This window comes from Spea bombifrons, chromosome 11, assembly GCF_027358695.1.
Source record: "Spea bombifrons isolate aSpeBom1 chromosome 11, aSpeBom1.2.pri, whole genome shotgun sequence".
Classification (NCBI taxonomy): domain Eukaryota; kingdom Metazoa; phylum Chordata; class Amphibia; order Anura; family Pelobatidae; genus Spea; species Spea bombifrons.
The window spans coordinates 7,984,673-8,007,493 of record NC_071097.1 but is presented as its reverse complement, the minus strand read 5'-3'; the positions used below and the strand labels follow the sequence as shown (position 1 = coordinate 8,007,493).

The window sequence follows — 22,821 nt, the reverse complement described above, 5'->3', positions numbered from 1 at the left end:
AATTTTTTTCAGGTTTGACAGTAATTTTTATTTCAAATCACTGGTTGTCCTATGGGTGCAAAATTTTCCCCTACTTTGGCGAATCTCTACATGGCCTACTGGGAGGAGAGTCACCTGTATGCGGCCGCCAATCCATTTACATCTTGGATTGGCTGGTATGGCCGATATATAGATGACCTCCTCCTAGTGTGGATAGGGTCATGTGTAGAGGCGGACAAATTGTTACATTATATCAATTTGAATTGAATTGAATTGAATAAAATGAATTGAATCTCAAATTCACACTAGAATGGGGTGGAAATACCATTAATTTTTTGATGTGGTTGAAGCCAAGGTGGTCACGTCTTTGTTTCGTAAACCCACATCTGGAAATAGTACGTTACATGCATCCAGTTGCCATCCTCGACATGTAATTCGTAATCTCCCTGTAGGTGAGTACATTCTTGCTAAAAGAGCCTCTTCAAATGAATTGAGTTATGATATCACATGTGATGACATTACTAATAGACTCAGAAGAAGAGGTTATTCTAATACCATCTTAAGTAGACCTCAAAGTATTGCGAGCTCAAAAAAACGTAGTGATTTATTATTCACCATAGATTCAGATGTTACTCCTTCCTATGAGGTCAGAAAACAAGGTAGTAATAATCTAAAACATATTACATTTTCCACTACATACAGCACACAAATAAAGGATATTTTAATTAGGCATTTACCGGTGCTATATGAAAATGATATCCTCAGAAATGGTGTTAGAGTAGTGGCGAAAAGAGGTTGTACACCACACAATCAATTGTCTCCTAGTGATTTTTCAACCAGTGACAATGTACGCAGTTGGTTACATCTTACAGGTTGTTACAAATGTTCTTTTTTTTTCTTTTTTTTTAATTATAAATGCGTACAAATTTACATAAATACATAAATAAGTAAGACACACATATGACATACATATTGTACATAATCTTAATACATTATGTTTATATAGTTCCTTGTTTCAGCTCTAGTTATATTTGTGGTTAGAAGCGTATTATGTAACTCTAAACTTTCAAATATAAATCATACATAAGGCCTTACAGCCTTTAATATATAGATCGTAATGATTTAAGTATTTCTAGCCATCAATTATTATATTAACTAGTGTTCTGTCCTCGCTACACGTTACCCCGTGGCGTGTGTGTAGTTTGACATGCAGATAAACCGCCCTACTTTTCAATTGACAAGACTGTATGATGAAGTCAGTAGATTTATTGAATTATAGGAAATGTGCGGTGAAACTAGAAAACAATAGAGCAGAAAACATGAATAAGCACATGTTCATATATAACTAACATGTCAGCATAATACAAGATGGCTGAAACATAACATGTAATAACATAGATGACATGTGGAGAACTGGTCTGCTAGTCACAACTTAAGACAAATACAGCTGCTGCTCCTGAATATAAGAGTCTGTGTAACTGGTGGCAGCTGTGACTGAGAATAACTGTGGAGTAAGTCCACAAGCTTACCAGCGATGCTGCCACATGGGAGCATGGAAGTTACAGTCTTTCTCTTCTTAGCACAGTCTGTAAAATGGAGTTCTCTTTCCCAGAATGCCTCACTTCACTGAGGAGGGATGGGAACAGCAGAGGGGCAAAATACTGAAAGGCAAAGTCAGCCACTAGATGGAGTGCCTATGTAATTAAGCACACTACACAGTACATATAGATGCTGGAGGCATGACACTCCCCGCCTGGTATCCATGGATGCCACCAATTCAGTCTTCAGAAGGTAGAAGTAAAATTAGTTCAGATATTGGTCTGAGAAACAACTTGGACTCATCTCCCTTGGTTATCTTTACTTCTACTTTACGAACATTTCCATCCTCACTTGGGAATGTTTTGGTGACCAACCCAAGAGGCCAATGGTTTCTTTGTGCTTGACAGTCCTTTACAAGAACAATATCACCAATTTTTAGGTTAGGTTTGTAGGTTTGCCATTTCTTACGTGGTTGCAATGTAGATAAATACTGTTTACGCCACCTGTCCCAGAAGGTATTTGCAAGGCTTTGCACTTGTCGCCATTGACGTTTATACAGATCTTTGGCATCAAACTCTCCCGAAGGAGCACTGAAAGTCTCTGTTTTTTGAGTAAGCAAAATAGCCGGAGTCAACAAAAAAGGTTCCTCAGGATCATTAGGGACTGGAGTGAGAGGTCTTGCATTTACTATAGCTGCAATTTCTGCCATAAAGGTTATTAGACTTTCATGGGTGAGTCTTGTTTGGCCTACCTGTAGAAAAATAGAGTCAAGAATTCTTCGAACTATGCCGATCATTCTTTCCCAGGATCCTCCCATATGTGAAGAATGTGGTGGGTTGAATGTCCATGTGCAACTTTGGATACTCAAGAATCTCTCAACACTTTTGTAGTCCACATTTGAGGGAATTTTTAATTCTTTGGCTGCTCCAACAAAGTTAGTACCTCTGTCTGAACGGATTTGCTTCACAGGGCCTCGAATAGCAATAAAACGCCTGAGAGCATTAATGAAGCTCGAGGTGTCTAGAGACTCAATGACCTCTATATGAATAGCTCTGATAGACATACAGGTGAATATGACTGCCCAGCGTTTACTGTTAGCTTGACCACCTCTAGTACATACCGTGGTGACTGACCAAGGTCCAAAAACATCAAGGCCAACGTTGGTGAAAGGAGGTTCTGTGCCAAGTCTGTCTGCAGGCAGATCAGCCATCTTTTGTGTCTGGTGTAGACCTCGAAGTTTGCGACAGGTGACACATTCATTTGAAGATGATACTGCTTACGAGCCTCTTTGCACTGATAATCCATAGGCCAGCAGTTCTTAAGGCTCCTTCCGTAAATAGTCTTCCTTGATGTCTGACCTCATTGTGATAATGCTTCACGAATAAAGCAGCAATGTGGCAATAACCAGGAATTATAAGAGGGCTTCTCTCTCTGAACTCCAGTTTTGCTTCCCTAAGTCGGCCTCCTACTCTCAGTAGGCCATTGCTATCAATAAATGGGTCAAGCTTATTCAATACACTGTCCTTATGTATTGGTCTTTTGTTGGTAAGGCACGCAATCTCTCTAGAATAGGCTTCTTGTTTCTTGAATGTTCCAGATCTGATACTGCATAGACCTTTGTACAGTGAGGCCAACCTTTACATTCATTCAAACTAGAAGTTCTCATACTTCTGAATGAGCGAGTTATGTGAGTTAAACAGGTAATAGCTCGAACAAGTGACCAGGTTGAAAATTGCTGGAATCTGTGAGATCCTAGTCGGCTATCTGAGGTCGTTGTGTGAAGTGTAGACACCTTGTAGACACCTAGAGGGCGGATTTCAACATCTGATTCTGCACCCACTAATTCAAAGGCTTCAGTAGTGGTCTGCTTTAAGTTGTACAAGAATTTTGGTCCTGACAGCCATGTCGTGTTTTTTAAATGATCAGCAGCAACGGCTCTAGTAGCGTGATCAGCAGGGTTCTGATCTGTAGGTACATAGTGCCACTGGTTTGGATGGACAGATCTCCTAATCCGAAGCACTCTGTTGTTAACATATACATAGAATCGTCTGGTTTCATTGTAGATGTAGATGTAGACTTTACTGTCTGTGTAGAACTCAGTATCTTTGAGGTCAATGCCTATTTCAGATGTAATGAATTCAGCTACCTCAACAGCTAGTACAGCAGCACATAATTCTAGTCTGGGTACAGTGTGCTCAGGGTATGGTGCAAGTTTTGTTTTACCCATGACAAATCCAATATGACATTGTCCTTTAGAGTCCATGGTTTTAATATAGGCCACAGCAGCAATTGCTTTGACAGAAGCATCTGAGAATATGTAAAGTTTTTGGCTTTGTATTTCTGTAGAGGGCACAGGTGCATAGAATCTAGCTACATTGAGCTTAGATAAAGCTGTCAGAGAGTTTTTCCACTCTTCCCACAGAATCCTTTGCTCAGCTGGTAAAGGTGCGTCCCAGTCAGATGTTTCATTGGTTAAGTCTCTGAGTAAGGCTTTACCTTGAATTGTAACAGGAGCTGCAAACCCTAAGGGATCGTACAAGCTATTAATAGTGGACAGAACACCTTGACGCGTGAAGGGCTTTTCCTCCTGGCTGGCTTGGAAGGTGAAGGTGTCTGATTTTAGATTCCAGAGAAGTCCAAGGCTACGTTGCATTGGCACAGAGTTGGTCCCTAAATCCAAGTCTCTCAAATCACTACAGCGATCCTGAGATGGAAAGGCTTCCATTAGTTCTTGACTATTGGAGGCTATTTTGTGAAGCCTGAGGTTAGAGCAAGCAAGTATTTCCTGAGCTCTCCTGAGGAGATTAATAGCAGTCTCATTTGAAGGCATAGCTTTCAAGCAGTCATCAACATAGAAGTCCCTTTCTACAAATTGTCTGACATCTGATCCATATTCTGCCTCACCTTCTTGAGCAGACCTTTTCAGTCCATAAATTGCCACTGCAGGAGAAGGACTGTTGCCAAAAATGTGTACTCTCATACGGTACTCTATAACATCTTTAGAAGGATCATTGTCTCTGTACCAGAGAAATCTTAAGAAATTCCTGTCTTTCTCTTTAACGAGGAAACAGTGAAACATTTGTTGAATGTCAGCGATGAAAGCAACAGAATCTTTGCGGAAGCGCATGAGCACTCCCAGAAGTTTGTTGTTCAGGTCTGGACCTGTCAAGAGAACATCATTTAAAGAGACACTCTGAAACTTGGCACTAGAGTCGAACACCACCCTAATCTGGCCTGGTTTCTTTGGGTGGTATACTCCAAACATTGGTAGGTACCAGCATTCTTCAAAGTCTTTGAGTGTGGGAGCTACCTCTGCATGGCCATTTTCAAATACCTTTCCCATGAAGGTGAAGAAGTGATTTCTCATTTCTTGTTTTCTCTGCAGATTGTGCTTGAGAAGAGAAACGTTTTAGAGCTTGTTCTCTGTTGTTAGGCAGGCGCTGTCTGGGACTCCTGAATGGAAGAGGTGCGACCCAGCTATTAGCTTCATCTTTAACAAATCCATCATGCATCATGTCTAAAAACAACTTGTCTTCTATAGACATGGCCACCTGATTGTCCTTCTTTGTTCTCTGAAAAACTGTACATCCTAACTGATCTTCATAAATGTTAGACGTTGCATAGCTGTCACAAGGAAGATCTGTGTAGGGACAGAGCAGTTGGGTGCTGTATGGCAGTTCTTTGACATGAAAATTATTGTGGCATGCTTGGAAAAGGGAAGGGCGACCATTTTCTAGCATATTTGTGAGCATGCTGGTCACAGAGGTGGGAGCGTGCGTGCGTCCCAAGCATACATCTGCTATTATGACCCATCCTAGGTCTAGCCTTTGGACAAAGGGAGCGTTGTGGGGCCCATTAATATGATGCCTTACTTTGTGTACTTGCAAGATATCTCTCCCAAGAAGTAGGATTATCTGGGCCTGATGATTAAGTTGCATGGTAGCTGGCTACATCTGGTGTAGGAATTTCAGACCTGTTGTCAGGAATTTGGTTGCACTCAATTATGGTAGGCAAGGGCAGGCATGTCTGACCATCTAAGGATTCAATTTGGAAGCCAGTTGCCTTCCTTCCCATTGTTGATGTGGTACCTGCACAGGTTTTTAAGGAGTAGGGAGTGCTTGGTCCTTGAATTTTGAAGATGTCAAAGAATGTTGACCGGGCTAAGGATCTATTACTCTGATCATCCAGGATAGCATACATTTTTACAGCTTTATCTTTGTGTCCCTTTGGACAGACTCGGACATGGCAGATTTTGGAGCAGGACCTGCTGTCTAATGTTCCTTTACACACTTCTGTGCATTGTGAAGTGACCACTGGTGAAGTTGTAGCAGTACTCCCTTCCTCCCCGCCATGCTTAGTGTCACTTGAAGTGCTTTGTGAACTCCATGGCGCTGGACCAGGATGTAAAGCTGTGCTGTGATCTGTGGTTTCACATTCGGTGCATTTTACACTGACCTTGCAATCCTTGGTAAAATGAGATGTGGATGCACAGCACTTGTAACAGATGCCATTCTCTTTCAAGAATCGTTTGCGGTCTTCCACTGGTTTCTCTCTGAAGGCTCTACATTTTTGGAGAGGATGAGGCTTCTGATGTATAGGACACTGCTTACTAGGATTCTGTACCTTCACTTCTGATTGGTCTGCAGACCTGTGGATAAAATCTGGAGGAAAAACATTAGTCTTGTGTACTGTCACTGATGATTTGCGTGGATTGAGGGTTGGAGTGGCGCATGACAACGTAAAATCAAAACTAGGGTCATTTCTAATCCTTGCTTGGTAATGCACAAATTCAACAAAAACAGAGAATGGAGGAAATTGAACCTGGTGTTTATATTTATATGTGGAACCATGGGTAATCCACTTCTCTTGTAGGTTGTAGGGCAATTTTTGGACTATTGGGTTGACACCCCTTGCTGTGTCAAGGAATGCAAGTCATTGTAAGTCCCCTTCAGATTTGGCAACTTGAAGTTCCATTAGTAGGTCACTTAGTTCCCTGAGTTTCTGATAGTCCTTGTTGGTTATTTTGGGGAAGTCCTCAATTCTTTTGAACAGGGCATTTTCTATTACCTCTGCTGAGCCATAGCACTCATCAAGTCTGGTCCAAATCATTTTAAGGCCAGTCTCAGGGTAGTTTATATTGATAGCCCTGATCCTAGCTGCATGTCTGCTTGACTCTTCCCCTAGGTATTTGACCAAGAGGTCCATTTCTTCACTACAGGACAGTTGTAAGTCTCTGGTGACATTTTGAAAGGAAGCTCTCCAGGCTCTATAGCCTTCAGGACGATCATTGAACTTTACAAGTCCCTTTGCAACTAGTTCACGCCTTGTAAAAAACTTAGCAAAGTCTAATGTAGCTTGGTTAACAGCAGGGTATACTGGTGGTGAACTACCCTGGTGAGAATATGGGGTGTGTTCATACCTGTTAGTATTCTGTAGGTTGTGCTGGCCAGTATCATACTGCCTTGGCATTACAGGAGATGCATCGGTGAGGTAATCTAATTTGATTGCTTGGCCTGTAATGATGTTTTTATCAGCGGGGTTGCTCTCTTGCTTGTGGTTGACCTGGGATTGCACTTCATACTGCACTGGGCCTATTTCACTGTTGATACCACGTTCTAGTTTTTGTACTGGATCAGTATTGCTCTTTGATCCGGGGAGCTTATTAACATACTCTGACGTGCGTTGCAATGAATCTTGCGATTTAAGCTTCATACCTGGTATGCTGTCAGGTCTTTGTGTTTTGGGGTACTCTATAGCCTCTAAGAACTCTGCTTCAGCAATGGTGGTGCAGCTTCCTTTTCTGCAGCAAGTTTCTCTAATCTTGCTTCTAGGCGTGCCTTCTCTATTTTTAATTGCATCTCTTGCTCAGCGAATGCTGCTCGCGTTGTAGCTGCTTCAGCTTTTGCGCAGGCAATGGCAGCTGCACTGCTAATAGATGAAGCTTTTGAGGAGACAGAAGCAACAGATCTTGTTTTGTGTGAAGACTTCTGAGACATTGTGCCATTAAGAAGATGCCTGGCTGTGCAGAGAGTGCTGTGTATATGTAAGCAGGTAGCTGTACTATAGCAGGTCTCTTTGTCTTGAGTCCCACTGGCTGGGTAGCCGCTGTTTCACTGTTCTGTCCTCGCTACACGTTACCCCGTGGCGTGTGTGTAGTTTGACATGCAGATAAACCGGCCTACTTTTCAATAGACAAGACTGTATGATGAAGTCAGTAGATTTATTGAATTATAGGAAATGTGCGGTGAAACTAGAAAACAATAGAGCAGAAAACATGAATAAGCACATGTTCATATACAACTAACATGTCAGCATAATACAAGATGGCTGAAACATAACATGTAATAACATAGATGGCATGTGGAGAACTGGTCTGCTAGTCACAACTTAAGACAAATACAGCTGCTGCTCCTGAATATAAGAGTCTGTGTAACTGGTGGCAGCTGTGACTGAGAATAACTGTGGAGTAAGTCCACAAGCTTACCAGCGATGCTGCCACATGGGAGCATGGAAGTTACAGTCTTTCTCTTCTTAGCACAGTCTGTAAAATGGAGTTCTCTTTCCCAGAATGTCTCACTTCACTGAGGAGGGATGGGAACAGCAGAGGGGCAAAATACTGAAAGGCAAAGTCAGCCACTAGATGGAGTGCCTATGTAATTAAGCACACTACACAGTACATATAGATGCTGGAGGCATGACAACTAGTTTAGATTATACTATTACCGAATGTCAAGAATTAAGTAAACACTGGGTATTTAAGGACATTCTTCCATCATTCATACAAGGTATCGTTTGTATGTTTATAAAAGGATAATTTTTTTTTTTAACTAATTACGTATTGTTGCTATGGAAGGTGCAAGGGTAATCCATGGTAACCATATCCCCAAATATTTCTTTCCATTTCCTGTACTCATATAGTATCCTTCTTCCATTTGGCATTGGAAATGAATTTGTGTATAAACTTCTTCCCATAGGATTTTTCCTGGTTTCTTCCAATTCCTAGCTATAACCTTTTTGCATCCTAATACTAATTGTAGTATTAGGATTTTCTGCATTTTTTGTAAATTGGTTAAACCTATATGAAATAGAAAGATTTGGGGAGATGGTGTTATGTCAAGACTTAATAATTTCTTTATAACCTTAAACATTTACGCTCCAAATAAGAACCCTACCAAGTTCGTAAAAAAATTATATGAGAGAGTTCAACAAATAAAAAAAGGTCAACTATACATAGGAGGAGACTTTAACTGTATAATAGACCCTGAAAAAGATAAAGCCTTACCTCCAACTACATCAATAGACATGAGTATAAAAACAGAAGCAAGACACATAAAGAAATTTATAGAAAACAATTCACTTTATGATACATGGAGAACTTTCCATCCAAAAGAAAAAGACTTTACCTACTTTTCTCAGCCTCATACATCCTATTCTAGAATAGACTATATATTAACTGAACTTGACAATCTACGCTTAATACTAAATTCTAAAATAGGACAGATAATCTGGTCGGACCATGCTCCAATATTCATAGAAATTAAGAATAACCAGTATTATAACACAAAATATAAATGGAGATTGAATGATTATATACTAAGTAAGGATGAATTAAGGGAAGATCTATATAAACAAGCTACCACATTTTTAGATATAAATGATAACGGAGAAGTTTCCAATTTGACATTATGGAACACTTTCAAATGTTATATGAGAGGCTGTTTAATAAATACAAATGCGTACTTAAAAAAAAAAAAGAGGTCAAAGTCTTACCGATTTATATATTAATTTAGCCATAAAGGAGAAATTAAATAAAGAAAATCCAAACACTCTATTCACAACAGAAGTTAACTTATTAAGATCAGAAATAAATAATAAATTACAAGAGAAAATTAATAAGGCTCTCCTAAAAAATAAACAAAATTGGTACTACGCAAACAATCGGGTGGGGAAATATTTAACCAATAAATTAAAGTATGCACATAGTAAACGAGCTATTAAAAAAATTATAGTAGATAACGAGATATATTTAAATCCTTCCCAAATAGCTCAATGCTTCGAAAATTATTATAAATCCTTATACAATTTAAACGATCTTCCTAAATCACAAAATAATATTAGGGAATACCTTAGATCCCTTAATCTACTAAAGCTAAACGAAGAAGCCATAAAAACATTAAACACTCCAATAAAAATGGAAGAGATTAATAAGGGAATAGAAAACAGGCCCCGATGGCTTCACGGCAACATTCTACTTAATGTTTAAGGAAATTATAGCTCCGCTATTGTACAAATCATCTAAAGAAATTACAGAAGGTACTGATATCCCACCTGAAATGCTTCAAGTATCAATATGCCCAATATTAAAACCTAACAAAGATCCAAATTATGTCCCTAATTACAGACCAATTTCATTGATAAATATTGATATTAAGATATACTCAAAGATCTTAGCCGAGAGACTAAAATTGTTTCTCCCACTTATTATCCACCCAGATCAAACTGGATTTATAAAAGATAGATCTATAACAGACAATACACGTAAAATAATTAACCTTATGAACATAACTAATAAAAGTCTTACACATACAGCCTTTATAGCATTAGATGCAGAAAAGGCATTCGATAGGGTGGATTGGACATTCCTGGCGGAAACACTAGATATCTTCGGCATTCCAGGACAATTTAGGAGAAATGTCTTAGCCTTATATAATAATCCTTCTGCAGCGATTATGGGACCTATGTTTACTTCCAATAGTTTTAAAATTAGTAACGGTACGAGACAGGGGTGCCCACTAGCCCCACTTCTGTATATCTTAACTATTGAACCACTAGCCCAGGCGATCAGAAATTCACCCAAAATAAAAGGAATAAACATGGGTAATAACCAACATAAGTTGACACTGTTTGCTGATGATATTATTTTAACACTTCCTTACCCTGAGAAATCAATTAAATATGTGTTAGAAACGATTAAAGACTATAGTAGCCACTCTAATTATAAATTAAATATCGATAAAACTCAAATTATTTCAATATATCAAACAGACGAACAAACTAAAAAATTAAAAAAATTTATAAACGTAGATTGGAGTAAAAAGTCTCTTGAATATTTAGGTATACAATTAAAATATAATCTGAAAGAAATGGTTAGAGATAACTATCAAATAGTAATTAAAAAGATGAGAAAAAAATTATTAGAGTGGCACGGACTTGAAATCTCATGGTTAGGACGACTAAATACTATTAATGCATACTATATCCCTAAAATACTGTATATACTGAGAGCGATCCCATTAAGAGCTCCTTATTCTATTCTTACACAAATACAAAAATTAATAAATTTATTTGGCAAAATAAACCTCCAAGAATATCATATACAAGAGCAGCTAAAACAACACAAAAGGGTGGTCTTTCCTTCCCTAATATTAAGGAAAATATTAATCCTATAAATCCCTTTGACTTGATATGGATAAATCATGATATAACCAAGAATATCAAAAGTGAAAATATAGTGGTTAACGATTTATTAATTTCCCTAGATAAATGGAGGAAAAATACGAAAATCAAAAAAGGAGTACAATTCTCAGCTCCAATAGAAGTTCTAAGAAATCATATTAGAGATTTAAACATAAGTAATTGGACACAGAGTAACATAAAATATATATCAGATCTTTATAATATAGATAATTTTCTAACTTGGACTTCTATGAAAGAGAAATGGGGAATACCAAATAAGGAATTTTTCAACTATTTAAGAATAAAATACTTCCTCCAATCAGTCGGAATAACTCGTTCTCCACAACTTGAAATTTTTTTTAATAAACACCATAAATCACGTTTGATCCGTAAAGTCAAGATACTGAAAGAAAATTTAGAAACAGAAGTCTCTCTACCCAATAAAGAAAAGTGGGAAAATGACATAGGAGAATTATATTCATCAGAGGATTGGCTACGAGCATATAACGATATTAGGAAAATCTCACATTGCCTCGACATGCATGAATTATACTACAAAATAGTTCACAGGTGGTATAGGACTCCTATGTTGATCTCCAAATTTAATAAAAACACTACTAAACTTTGTTGGAGATGCGGGGAAAAAGACGGTACTATGTACCATATGTGGTGGGAATGTAGAGAGGTAGCCAATATCGTTGACATTTTGTTTAAGGTTACAAATGTTCTAAACCCAGGTGCAACTAGTGTAGCTATATTAAGAAAACTAATTTGTTTAAGTCACTAAGTAATCGCAGAAGCTACTCTATAAAAACTTTCATCAATTGTGATACAGCGCATGTTATATATTTAGCAACTTGTACGTCATGTAATGTACAATATGTCGGGTGTACTACCCGAAAGTTTAAAAGACATGTATACGAACACATACATAACTCAGATACAGCGTTTCTTTGCTGCAATCTATGTCCAGTTTATCTAAACATCTTAATGAAATACATAATGGTAACACATAAAATTTAGAATTGATAGGCATAGAACGCGTTCACTACCCCAAAAGGGGAGGAGATTGGTCCCGCGCTCTTCGCCTAAGGGAAACTTTTTGGATTTTATGTCTTGATACGAGATTTCCTTTGGGCATGAACTACAGAAATGACTTAGCATATATTTATTAAGTATAATGCATTATTATTATTAAGTTGAAAGTTTTTTATTTGTCACATGTACCATAATTACCATGGGGTATAGAATCTCCATGTGTGTCATGATTTCCACCTATTGCATCTGCCCTCTGTGTTGGCTAATTTTGGGTTAATGAGTGGGCGTGAGTATAGATCAGTCTCTAGACCAATTCATTTATATATATATGGTGTGGTAGCGGCTACATACTTTTAAGCCATGATTAAGAACCGTAAGGTTTGAAATGCGTTGGCGTATCTTTTTTTTAATCACTCGAGCACGTCTCTTTTTTTGTCTATCATGTTTTAACTGGTCTCATTAAAATCTTGAAGTATTAACCTCTTATTTTGTGGAGCGGGATTTTCTATCTGCATCGCTATTTTTTCAGAGCAAATACTCGTCTTATATTCAAGGTTTTCTTATGACCAGATTTCAAATAGAGATCTGACTACAAGACTAAGATCTAGATCCCCGCAGCACTGCAGGCGACCTGGATCCTTCTGGCTGCCAGCGGGTGAATGTCTGCACGATGCGCGCAGACAACCTCCCCTCCTGCTGACACTTCTCCGGGGGCTTCTATGACGGAGCGCCGGCGTCACATGACCTTCCGGTGCTCCACCATAGAAGCCCCGGCGGAAGAGCCCGCTGCAGCAGCGGAGGTTGTCTATGCGCATCGCGCAGGCGTTCACCGGCTGCCAGAGAGGAGGATCCAGGTCCCCTGCAGCAAAAAATCACCATATTTTATCATTTTTTTTTTATAGTAAATTAAATGATATGATAAAAATAATGGTATCTAAAATTACAGCTAAACGGCAACACAGAAAAATGTTAAAAGAGCCACTGTCCCAAAATGTACTACGAGTAAGAAACAGTCTTGTCATTGAGGGGTTAAATATGAAAAAATAGTTTACATGTGAATTAATAGTTACTGACAAAACTTTTTTCTGATAGGGTAATCTTATATTCAGGCTTTTTCTTTTTTCCTAAATTAATATTCAAATTTTGGGTAGGTCGTCTTATAATCGAGCAAATACAGTATATCATATGCCAGGAGATGTGATTGACAAAACATATCTTCTGGACAGCAGATATCTGGAGGTTGGAAAAGGGGCAAATTTTTTACGGAAATCTCACAAAAAAAATTAAATGGAGAGCTTTAAAGTGCATATGATGACTGTAGTGTCCATTTAGATTGAGCCACAACCTGATAAAAATTACTTAGAGGGATAGTTTACTGCCTTACCAACAAAAATGTAGTGCTTTTTAAGTACTACACTAGCGACCCCTTACTGGACTATCATCATCAATCACAAACCTCACTGGTGTCACTGAAGAAGATCATGCATGTTAGAGATTGAATTGATAACTTGATCATGTAAGTCCTGTGCATAGATTGCGGAGCGGACCAACTTTTCATGTAATAGAAAACACCACCCTTGCAAAGAAGGAGTAATGGTAGATTTAGCCTACAAAAGACGAGATGTAGAAGTCAAAAGCAAGCACACAATATTGAAGTGTAATGCTTATTAACAGATGTACTTAGTACTAATGCTGCCTTAGATGTTGGTGTTGCCCTCACTACAAATGTTCATACCTAGGAATCTCAGTGTTTTGATCGGAGACTCCAGGTGAACTGTTGCTTCTCAGGGTCTCCGGGTCACTACTGTAAAACTCAGGGACGCGGAAGCAGCATTGCAGCACACCCCACTTCTCCTTCAATAATGTTATGCGTTCGGCAACTTCAGCGTGACTGTCCACTAACATTAGTGGGACTGCCCCCTACGTCAGCGGGACCACCCAACAATGTTAGTAGGACTGCCCACCTATGTCAAAGGGCCTACCCACTGACATCAGAGGTATGGCCCACCAACATCGGCCCACCTATGTGCATCCTGCGAGGGGGAGGGTGCGCAGGGTAGCTGGAGCCAGAATGTTAGATGGTTTCATTTCTGATGCCTGCCTGGTTTGAATCTTTAACTCACCCTCTCTTATGAGCTTAGTGGGTAATAAACTTTACCGTGAATAGGGCTTTTTTGTAAATAGTATGCTTCAAAACCACTAGAAGCAAAAGTGAGTTTGTTATTTGTGAATATTTCAAATAATGCAATGACCTCATAGTGATATGCAAATCACTTGGAAAATAATAAATAGTGATACATTATGGATGTTAATTTTTAAAGTTTACAAACATGTTTAATGAGTTTATTATCTGGTCATTGATATATTTAAAATATAGAAAAGTTGAAATGTAAAAAGAAAAAACTGATCAGGTGATGTTTGTGAAATGTGTGGTGTAAATCAGTGGGTAAACAACATTTTTTATGATAATGATCTGCTTCACAGTTAACAGAAGTATTGAGAACTCATTTGGCTTTTGCAGATGCAAGGACTGCCTTCTGTAACCTGCTGCTCCTAGATAAGCCCTTCTTGTGAATTTACAGGCTATACAATAAATTATACTTTCTTATTATAGTTGATAAGCCCAACCCTCATAAACTATTACCGTATTTACTCGATTATAAGACAAGGTTTTTTTCAGAGCAAATGCTCTGAAAAATACCCCTTGTCTTATAATCGGGTCATCTTATAATCAGACCTCAAATAGAGGTCTGACTATGAGACTAATATCCAGATCCCCCCGCAGCGCTGCAGGGGACCTGGATCCTCCCCCCCCATTTAACACCCCCCCCCAAACTTACCGGGGTGCTTCCGACTCCCTGCTGTGTAGTCGGGCCAGCGGGTAGACGTCTACGCTATTTGCAGGCAACTTCCGCTGCAGCCGGAAGGAGGTGCGGTTAGCAGCGGGGGTTGTCTACGTCCATCGCGCAGACCTTCCCGACTGTCAGAGAGGAGAGTTCCGGTGCAGTGAATTCTCTCTAGACGTCTACCCGCTGCCCCGACTACACAGCAGGGAGTCGGAAGCACTGGTAAGTGTGTGGGATGCGGGGGAGTGTTAAATGGGGGGCATAAGGCATTTCTGTAGGCAGAGTGCTCTATGAAATGCTCTATTAACCCCCTTAATGCCACTCTGCCTCCTGAAATTCCTTATACCTCCCTATATGCCACTCTGCCCCATAATATGCCTTTTAACCCCCTAAATGACAGTGGCATATAGGGGTATAATTCATTTCTGGAGGCAGAGTAGCACATAGGGGGTCAAAAGGCATATCATGGGGCACAGTAGCATATAGAGGGTTAAAAGGCATATCATGGGGCACAGTGGCATTTAGAGGGTTAAAAGGCATATCATGGGGCACAGTGGCATTTAGAGGGTTAAAAGGCATATCATGGACCACAATGCCATATAGGAATGGCAAGCCTGGGGGCAGATGTGCATAACTGGGGGGCAGGTTGGAAAATAAAAGTAAATAAAATATTTTTCTCAATCATAGCTTTTATTAAAAAAAATAGTTTACATGAATTAACATTTACTAGTAAAACTTTGTTTCCGATAGGTTAATCTTACATTCAGGCTTTTTCTTTTTTTCCTAATTTAATATTGAGATTTGGGAGGGTCGTCTTATAATCGAGCAAATACGGTATTTATTTTCAATGGTATACATGAATGGGGAATGACAGACACTGATTGACAAACACAGATCAATACATCCTGGTTACGAGCAGGACAGCCCTCAGAAATCTTAAGCCCCAGACTGGGGCCTTATGTGCCTCCCAATAGCATACCCCATGTCTGTTCTATTTCCCTGCCTGTTGCACGCATTACCCTATGATCCTCCCATAGACACATCCTATGAAAGCAAGGGCAACCCTAGGGTTAGTGGCGCCTTGGTGCAATGTTTCTTTAGTGCCTCCCCCGTAACGAGCACACATACATATGAACACTTGCTCTAGCACCCACTCACTCTAACACCATTTATTCTGCTCCTTCTCTCCAACACCATGTGCTGACGCACACACTCACGCTAATACCATACATTCCACCACACACTCATGTTAAGACCATACGCTAACATACACTTATCTAACACCATACAGTAACAGACACACACATGCTAACATCATATACTCATAAACACCTTACAGTAACACACGCTAACACCATAAGCTCACACCACACCCTTAAACACATGCACACACACTATATATACTAATATTGAAGTGGAAAAACACAAGGTCTGTTAATTGGGAACAGCACGGATATTTATACGTACAAACATATTTGGATCAGGAGTATAATCCCATTAATTACCAGACAGATGTTTTAGGGTAATCCCAAGTGAGCGGTGACAATCCCGGGGTATTGATGGATATTATTATTATTATTATCTTTTATTTATATAGCGCCAACAGTTTACGCAGCGCTTAATACAATACATAAATTCAAGGGATATGACAAGACAAGAATTGACAGATTAAGACAAACCGATACATTTGGTGGAGAGAGCCCTGCTCGCAAGCTTACAATCTAGAGGGAAAATGGGGTGATAAACATAAGGCATAGAGAAAGGGTGAGAGGTATTGTGGGGGTATCAATGACAAGGATGTTCTAGCAGCTAAGATGGTATGCTTCTCTGAAGAAGTGGGTTTTTAGATGTTTCTTGAATGTCGGGAGGGAGGGTGAATTCTGAAGGTTCCTTGGGAGCAGATTCCAGAGATATGGGGCAGCTCGAGTGAAATCTTGTAGACGGGAAAAGGAAGAGGTGATGAGTGAGGAGGAGAGCCTTAGCCCATGGGAGGAACGTAGGGATCGAGTAGGAGAATATTTGCTAATGAGGTCAGAAATGTACGGAGGAGCAGTATTGTGGATGGCCTTATATGTCAGTACCAGGATCTTAAATTTAATTCTAAAGGTAATCGGAAGCCAGTGGAGGGTTTCACAGAGGGGGGAAGCAGAAGAGGAGCGACGTGCAAGGAAGATGAGCCTAGCAGCGGCATTAAGGATAGACTGTAGTGGAGAGAGTCGAGACAGTGGAATGCCAACCAGAAGAGTGTTGCAGTAGTCAAGACGGGAAATGATAAGTGAATGAACCAGAGTTTTTGTGGATTCTTGGGTGAGGAATGGGCGGATACGAGAGATGTTTTTTAGGTGCAGGCGGCAGGATCTGGCGAGGGACTGAATGTGAGGGATGAAGGAGAGGTTTGAGTCAAGGATGACCCCAAGGCATCGGGCCTGGTTAGTAGGAGAGATAGTTGTGTTGTTAATGGTGATAGAGTATTCAGGTAGTGGAGTGGAGATGGAGGGAGGGAAGATAATGAGTTCCGTTTTAGAAAGATTAAGTTTCAGGTAGTGTTGTGACATCCATGAAGGAATAGCAGACAAGCAGCTGGTGATCCGGGACATGAGAGATGGAGAGAGATCAGGAGAAGACAGGTAGATTTGGGTATCATCTGCATATAGATGATACTGGAGGCCAAATGAGTTGATTAGTTTGCCAAGAGAGGAAGTATAAAGAGAGAACAGCAGAGGGCCAAGGACTGAACCTTGGGGGACACCAACCGAAAGTGGAAGGGGCGATGATGTGTTGCCTGAGAAGTTGACAGAGAAGGAACGGTTAGACAGATATGAGATCCAGGAGAGAGCTGTATCTCGAATGCCCATAGAAGCAAGTGAGTCAAGAAGAAGGTGGTGATCAACAGTATCGAAAGCAGCAGAGAGATCCAGTAGTATTAGAATAGAGTAGTGACCTTTAGCTTTGGCAGAGAGCAAGTCATTGGAGACTTTTGTTAGAGCTGTTTCAGTAGAGTGAAGGGGTTTGAAACCAGACTGTAGAGGGTCAAGGAGGGAATTAGAGGAGAGGAAGTTAGTGAGGCGATTGTACACAATCCGTTCAAGCAGCTTAGAGGTAAAAGGAAGCAGAGAGATAGTTCGCGGTCCCTAAATTGTTCAGTCCAAAAAGCCACAGTTTAAAAGTCCCCCAATACAGTCCACAATGTACCTGGGCGGAGGCTCTAAAGACGTGGCTGGTGAACCCCGGTCTAAAGGGGGGTGATAGAAACAGGGGTTCCGTAGGGAGCTCCCTCTCCCAATAACCCCTACTTCATACCCCACCACACGGTTGGCAGCTACACAAAAAAGCACTCTGGTTGGGCCACGGGTGTACAAAAGATTTAGGGTTTAAGTCACTCCTATGAATCCTAGCCAGTAAACAGCTCCAGAGTGCTAAGACCTGGTCAGGCACAGGGCAAGGAAAACAGGGATCCAATGGGGCTGGTAACTGTCGTGGTCTTCGGGCCCATGACTGGGTCTTACCTGCTTCAAGGTCCCACGCAGGTGTCCTTTCCTCCGCGTCAACGCTGTTCCTCGACGTTTCCTGGGCTCGCTGGAACTGCACATGCATGCGTTCCACCATCCAAGATGGCGGACACAAGCGTTCCACCGTAGGATCCATGCGTACCACCATCCAAGATAGCGGACTAAAGCGATACTGACACCTGTGTTCCAGTATCACTAGATCCTATAGGAGCCTTTAGATCACAGCTCCTCCTCCTATCTCCCTGGCAACCAAGGCATGCCCTGGATACCAGGAATATTTAAACCCTCAGCACCAAGTTCCTAGTTCCTGCTCCTGTTCCCTCTCCCCTTCCTGATCCTCAATTACAGATTACTCTGTATCTGACCTCGGCTATCCTTTTGATGTCGCTACCTGCTACCTGCTACCAGCCTCGACCTTGGTTCTGTACTCGACTATGGCTTGTCTACTCCTCCTGTTGTGACGCTACCCAAACCCCTTTTTGGTTCCTTGCCATTGGGTTCCACCCCCAAACACCGCAAGGTTATTCTCCAGACATGACCGTAACATAAGGGTGTGATTATACTCTGGTGGGAAGGGGAAACAGGAAAAACAACTCCAAAACAAAGCACACGGTTTTCTTCAACCCATGTTCTGTGACAACAGCTATATTCCTTGGTCTTACCCGTTGTGATGAATAACTAAGGGAATTTGGCCTATGTATTATCTAACATTTATACCACTGTGAAATTTGAAGTCATTATTGATCAATCTTCTGTTATCAGTGTGCTTGCCATCTAGCCATATGGTACATTTATACAAGTTTCCTGGTAGGAGAGGTGGGCTTATAAGGGCCCCACTCCATGGCAGGACACCACAGAGGAAGCCAAAAAACAAAACTATTGCTGTGTGTCATATCACATTTTATGAACAATTAATATAGAAAACCAGGTCCAAAAGGTTTCATTTACTTATGTGTGGAATACATGTGGCACCATCTAAGAGCCATTGGCCTTAACGTGCCAGGATTGATTTTAATCCCCATGCCATTCCTGCATTGGGAATTGCTTGAATAGTTTTGAATAATAGATACAACAGACATAGGGGCGCATGTACATGTGGGGAAAAAAATTATAATAGTGTAATAACGTAAATAAAGGATAATAAATGTGTGATATGGATACACTCACAAACATAGATGGTATCAGAGGCTCTTCAGAATAAAAATATTTTCTTTATTTCTTCCATAAATCTAAAATGAATCACGGACTAAATACTTGAAACTTTTTCTCCTGAGGAAGCCATAGAAGGCAAAACGCGTTGAGAAGTAGAGAGAAGGAGGAACTCCCACGGCACCATCCGATAGGAGCAGTTTCTTGGTCTTTTCTTCTACCACCGGACTTTCTATTTTTGAAGAGCTTTATCATTTCCACGATCCTGTAAGTGCATTCTGACTTATTTTAACATCATAAGAAGATATTGCACCATTGGGTTCTCCTATTTTATTCATTTTAGATTTATAGAAGAAATAAAATATTTTTATTCTGAAGAGCCTCTGATACCATCTATGTTTGTGAGTGTATCCATATCACACATTTATTATCCTTTATTTACGTTATTACACTATTATATTTTTTTTCCCCACATGTACATGCGCCCCTATGTCTGTTGTATCTGTTGCTGAACAGTGAGAGGAGTGTTATTGGGCCGCTGCAGTATTGTGGGAAGTACATAATTTTTTTTCACATATGTTCTGGTGTTTATCTTTCACCTTTGGGTTTATAGTTTTGAATAATAGTCTGAGTGTTATAGAGCGTTAGATTCAGAAGTGTAATTACCATGGCACCTTATTAGTTTACTGTCTCTGTCAAATTTATATAAAAACGTTTGGTCGGGCATGGTCACAGAGTGTAAAATGTGCAATTGCATATCATGTTTCTGTTGATTTTTTTCATAATTTTGAAGATTATTTTGCCGGTACAATCAACTGCATCACACAACATCACACATGCAGATATGAAAACCACAACTTCCCTAAATTGGTAAATATACCCATATAAATCAAGAGACATGTAAAGGTTGCAGGTATCACAACACACAAGGGAAGAGAAGAAAGCAAGGATAAAGTGACAAAAGGAGGTTAAGAATATATTTTTGCTTAACTGTTTATCCTTGTTCCCCCGAAAGGATGTTTTATTTTCTCATACCCATGCTATTGGTGGGATCTGTCTTTGGCCAAGATTCTGGTGAGTTGTAAAACTTCTTTTGGTACAATAATTGAGAATAAAAAATTCTTCTTGATTATATTTTTACTGATACTCACATGTGTTCTTTCCTCTAGGGGAGATATTTCAGAATGACTGTGAAGAAGTAGGCACTGAAAGCGCCTTAAACCTTAATTTTGATGACCCAAATAAGTTACAAACCTCCTCTCTGAGTGACTGTAACTTAAACGAGTGCCACAATGTCACAGATACAGACGTTATTATTGACAGAAAATGTCCTGGGGATGAGAAATGCTCTTACAGATTTTTTAGATGTTGCCAAAGCTTTCAGTCAGCTCAGGTAGGTGTGTGACTGGAAAAGATTATACTGAGGGGCTGAGGCACAGGCAAAAAATTCACCCATATATAATAAACAAAGAAGAAAACGTACCAGATACACAAAATAATTATGAGGGTTTTAGCACTACACTTTGTTCCAAACACTATCTCATCCACACTTGTGGATTTGACGCTTCATATTGAGTACATTAGATCAGAAATATAAAGTTAGCTATTGAAGGTATTTTATTGTGCTAGATGTCATACGTGTTCAGCAATATCGTTTACTGGTTTTCTTTACTTCCTGTGAACAAAATAATGTATTTGTTTATTGGATTAAGAACCAGTGATTATTTATCATTCCATGCTTGACTTTATGCATGAATGACACATTAATTGCAAGTATGTTTTCAAAAGTCTATGTATGTTTCATAATTTGAAAAATGAAATGGCTGTTCAACCATTGTCTCCCAATAATCAAAGCTGTCTGAGAGGGCTTGGGAGTTTATAAGATGGCATCTCAAAGGTTATCCTTTGATAATATGATTGCATATGGTCTTGTTTTTCTTTACTGGAAAAGGCGTATGCATATAACTCATTAATTGTATTCTTTCCCTAGCACACCTGCAGATGTATCAGAGGAAACCTTACTTCAATTCATAATCAATGTACAAATCATCATATTAAGCAATTTGTGAATCAACAATGTGTAAATGTTGGTTTAGTCTGGATTGGAGTGTGGAAACCAAACGTAAGTAGAGTTTTTATGGGCCGTTCAATGGACATCTGCCAAAATTTTAGCCAGTAGAAATTTACTCAAGTTCTAAGGCGTTCAACACAGTCATTACAGGTCGGCAGTGCTGGATTATCCATTAGATATGCAAGACTACTATCTAAGTGTCCATTTGCTTTAATTGAATATCCCTGCACTATATCGCCATCAGCAATGGTACAAAATGACTGTGCAGGCTACTTTACATTATACTTCACCCATAAGCCACCTTTTTAGTCTATTGGTTCTGAATCATTGTTAACTGAGTGTAATTTAATTTTTTATGGGATGACAGATCTGGGATGAGTCTGATTTTTTGATATATGTTTGTAATGGAATACATTTTCATGCGGATACAACTTCAACTGTGTTTATGTTCTTTGACCTTTGTCTGTGTTTTGAATCACATATATTTATTTGCATATAGCAATGCAATGGATATCAAAATGTAGATGGTAGTTGCTTGAATTACACCAACTGGGCATGTGGACATCCTCAACGACATGGGAGAAAGTGTACTGCCTTAAATGTGAAAAGTAAGTAGAGGAAAACTTTGGTAAAAAAATAATACATACATATACATGTATAATGATATCACAGGCATCCTTTTTGTGTAATGTAAAGTCCTAAGAGATACAACTAAGTCATTTATTTGTGAAAAGTAAAATACTGTATTTGCTTTTAACAAACACAACAAATAAGGTTCTGTCACTTACACTTTTTTTATTTTTTCTGTCATAGATGGCCGGTGGTACACCTTAAACTGTTGCAGACGACTGCCCTTTGTCTGTGCTGTCTAAGACAATTTCCAGCTGCACCTGCATTACATTGTATTTTCAGTGTGTAGTTCTTTGCATGTGTGTCTACGAATGCAATTTCAATAAAGCTTTGTGCAGAATATGGGTGTCCACAAGATTCTTCTCCAAGGAGAGGGGGGAATATCTTCCCCACCTTCTCCCTCTCCCAACCCAATACCACCTTACCTCCTCCCCATTGCTTACATTTGTTGGTCAAGGAAAGCAGTTTCCTGGTGGGAGCAAATGTTAGTTACCCATTAAAAGGAAAAAGTATATGACCATGATAGTAGTACCTAACAGACCAGGCCTCTGGAAAACAAAGGGTTAAGCCTAACAAACTGGGGAACCCAGTAACTGGGGGAAAA

General features: G+C 39.7%; 2 protein-coding genes across 2 annotated transcripts; one reads left to right on the top strand and one right to left on the bottom strand.

Annotated features, from left to right (window-relative positions):
- Positions 1-3,028: 3,028 nt before the first annotated feature.
- LOC128468218 (uncharacterized) lies at positions 3,029-6,333 on the bottom strand. Its single transcript, XM_053449911.1, has 2 exons — positions 5,974-6,333; positions 3,029-4,971 (listed from the first exon to the last, which is right to left on the bottom strand). Exon 2 carries the CDS (start codon positions 4,883-4,885, stop codon positions 3,029-3,031), a length of 1,857 nt encoding a protein of 618 aa, XP_053305886.1. The 5' UTR covers positions 4,886-4,971; positions 5,974-6,333.
- A 13,672-nt stretch (positions 6,334-20,005) lies between these two features.
- Positions 20,006-22,557, top strand: LOC128468217 (bone marrow proteoglycan-like). The gene is made up of 6 exons (XM_053449909.1): positions 20,006-20,031; positions 20,532-20,590; positions 20,686-20,909; positions 21,507-21,638; positions 22,087-22,195; positions 22,401-22,557. Exons 1-6 carry the CDS (start codon positions 20,006-20,008, stop codon positions 22,457-22,459), a joined length of 609 nt encoding a protein of 202 aa, XP_053305884.1. The 3' UTR covers positions 22,460-22,557.
- Positions 22,558-22,821: the final 264 nt, after the last annotated feature.

Bases quoted from the DNA above. Each gene is read 5' to 3' on its own strand.
- LOC128468218 (XM_053449911.1), bottom strand. From the start codon at position 4,885: ATGAGAAATCACTTCTTCACCTTCATGGGAAAGGTATTTGAAAATGGC.
- LOC128468217 (XM_053449909.1), top strand. From the start codon at position 20,006: ATGTCTGTTGTATCTGTTGCTGAACA. The intron at 20,032-20,531 runs GTGAGAGGAGTG...TTCCCCCGAAAG, and splicing joins GTTGTATCTGTTGCTGAACA to GATGTTTTATTTTCTCATAC. The intron at 21,639-22,086 runs GTAAGTAGAGTT...ATTTGCATATAG, and splicing joins TTGGAGTGTGGAAACCAAAC to CAATGCAATGGATATCAAAA.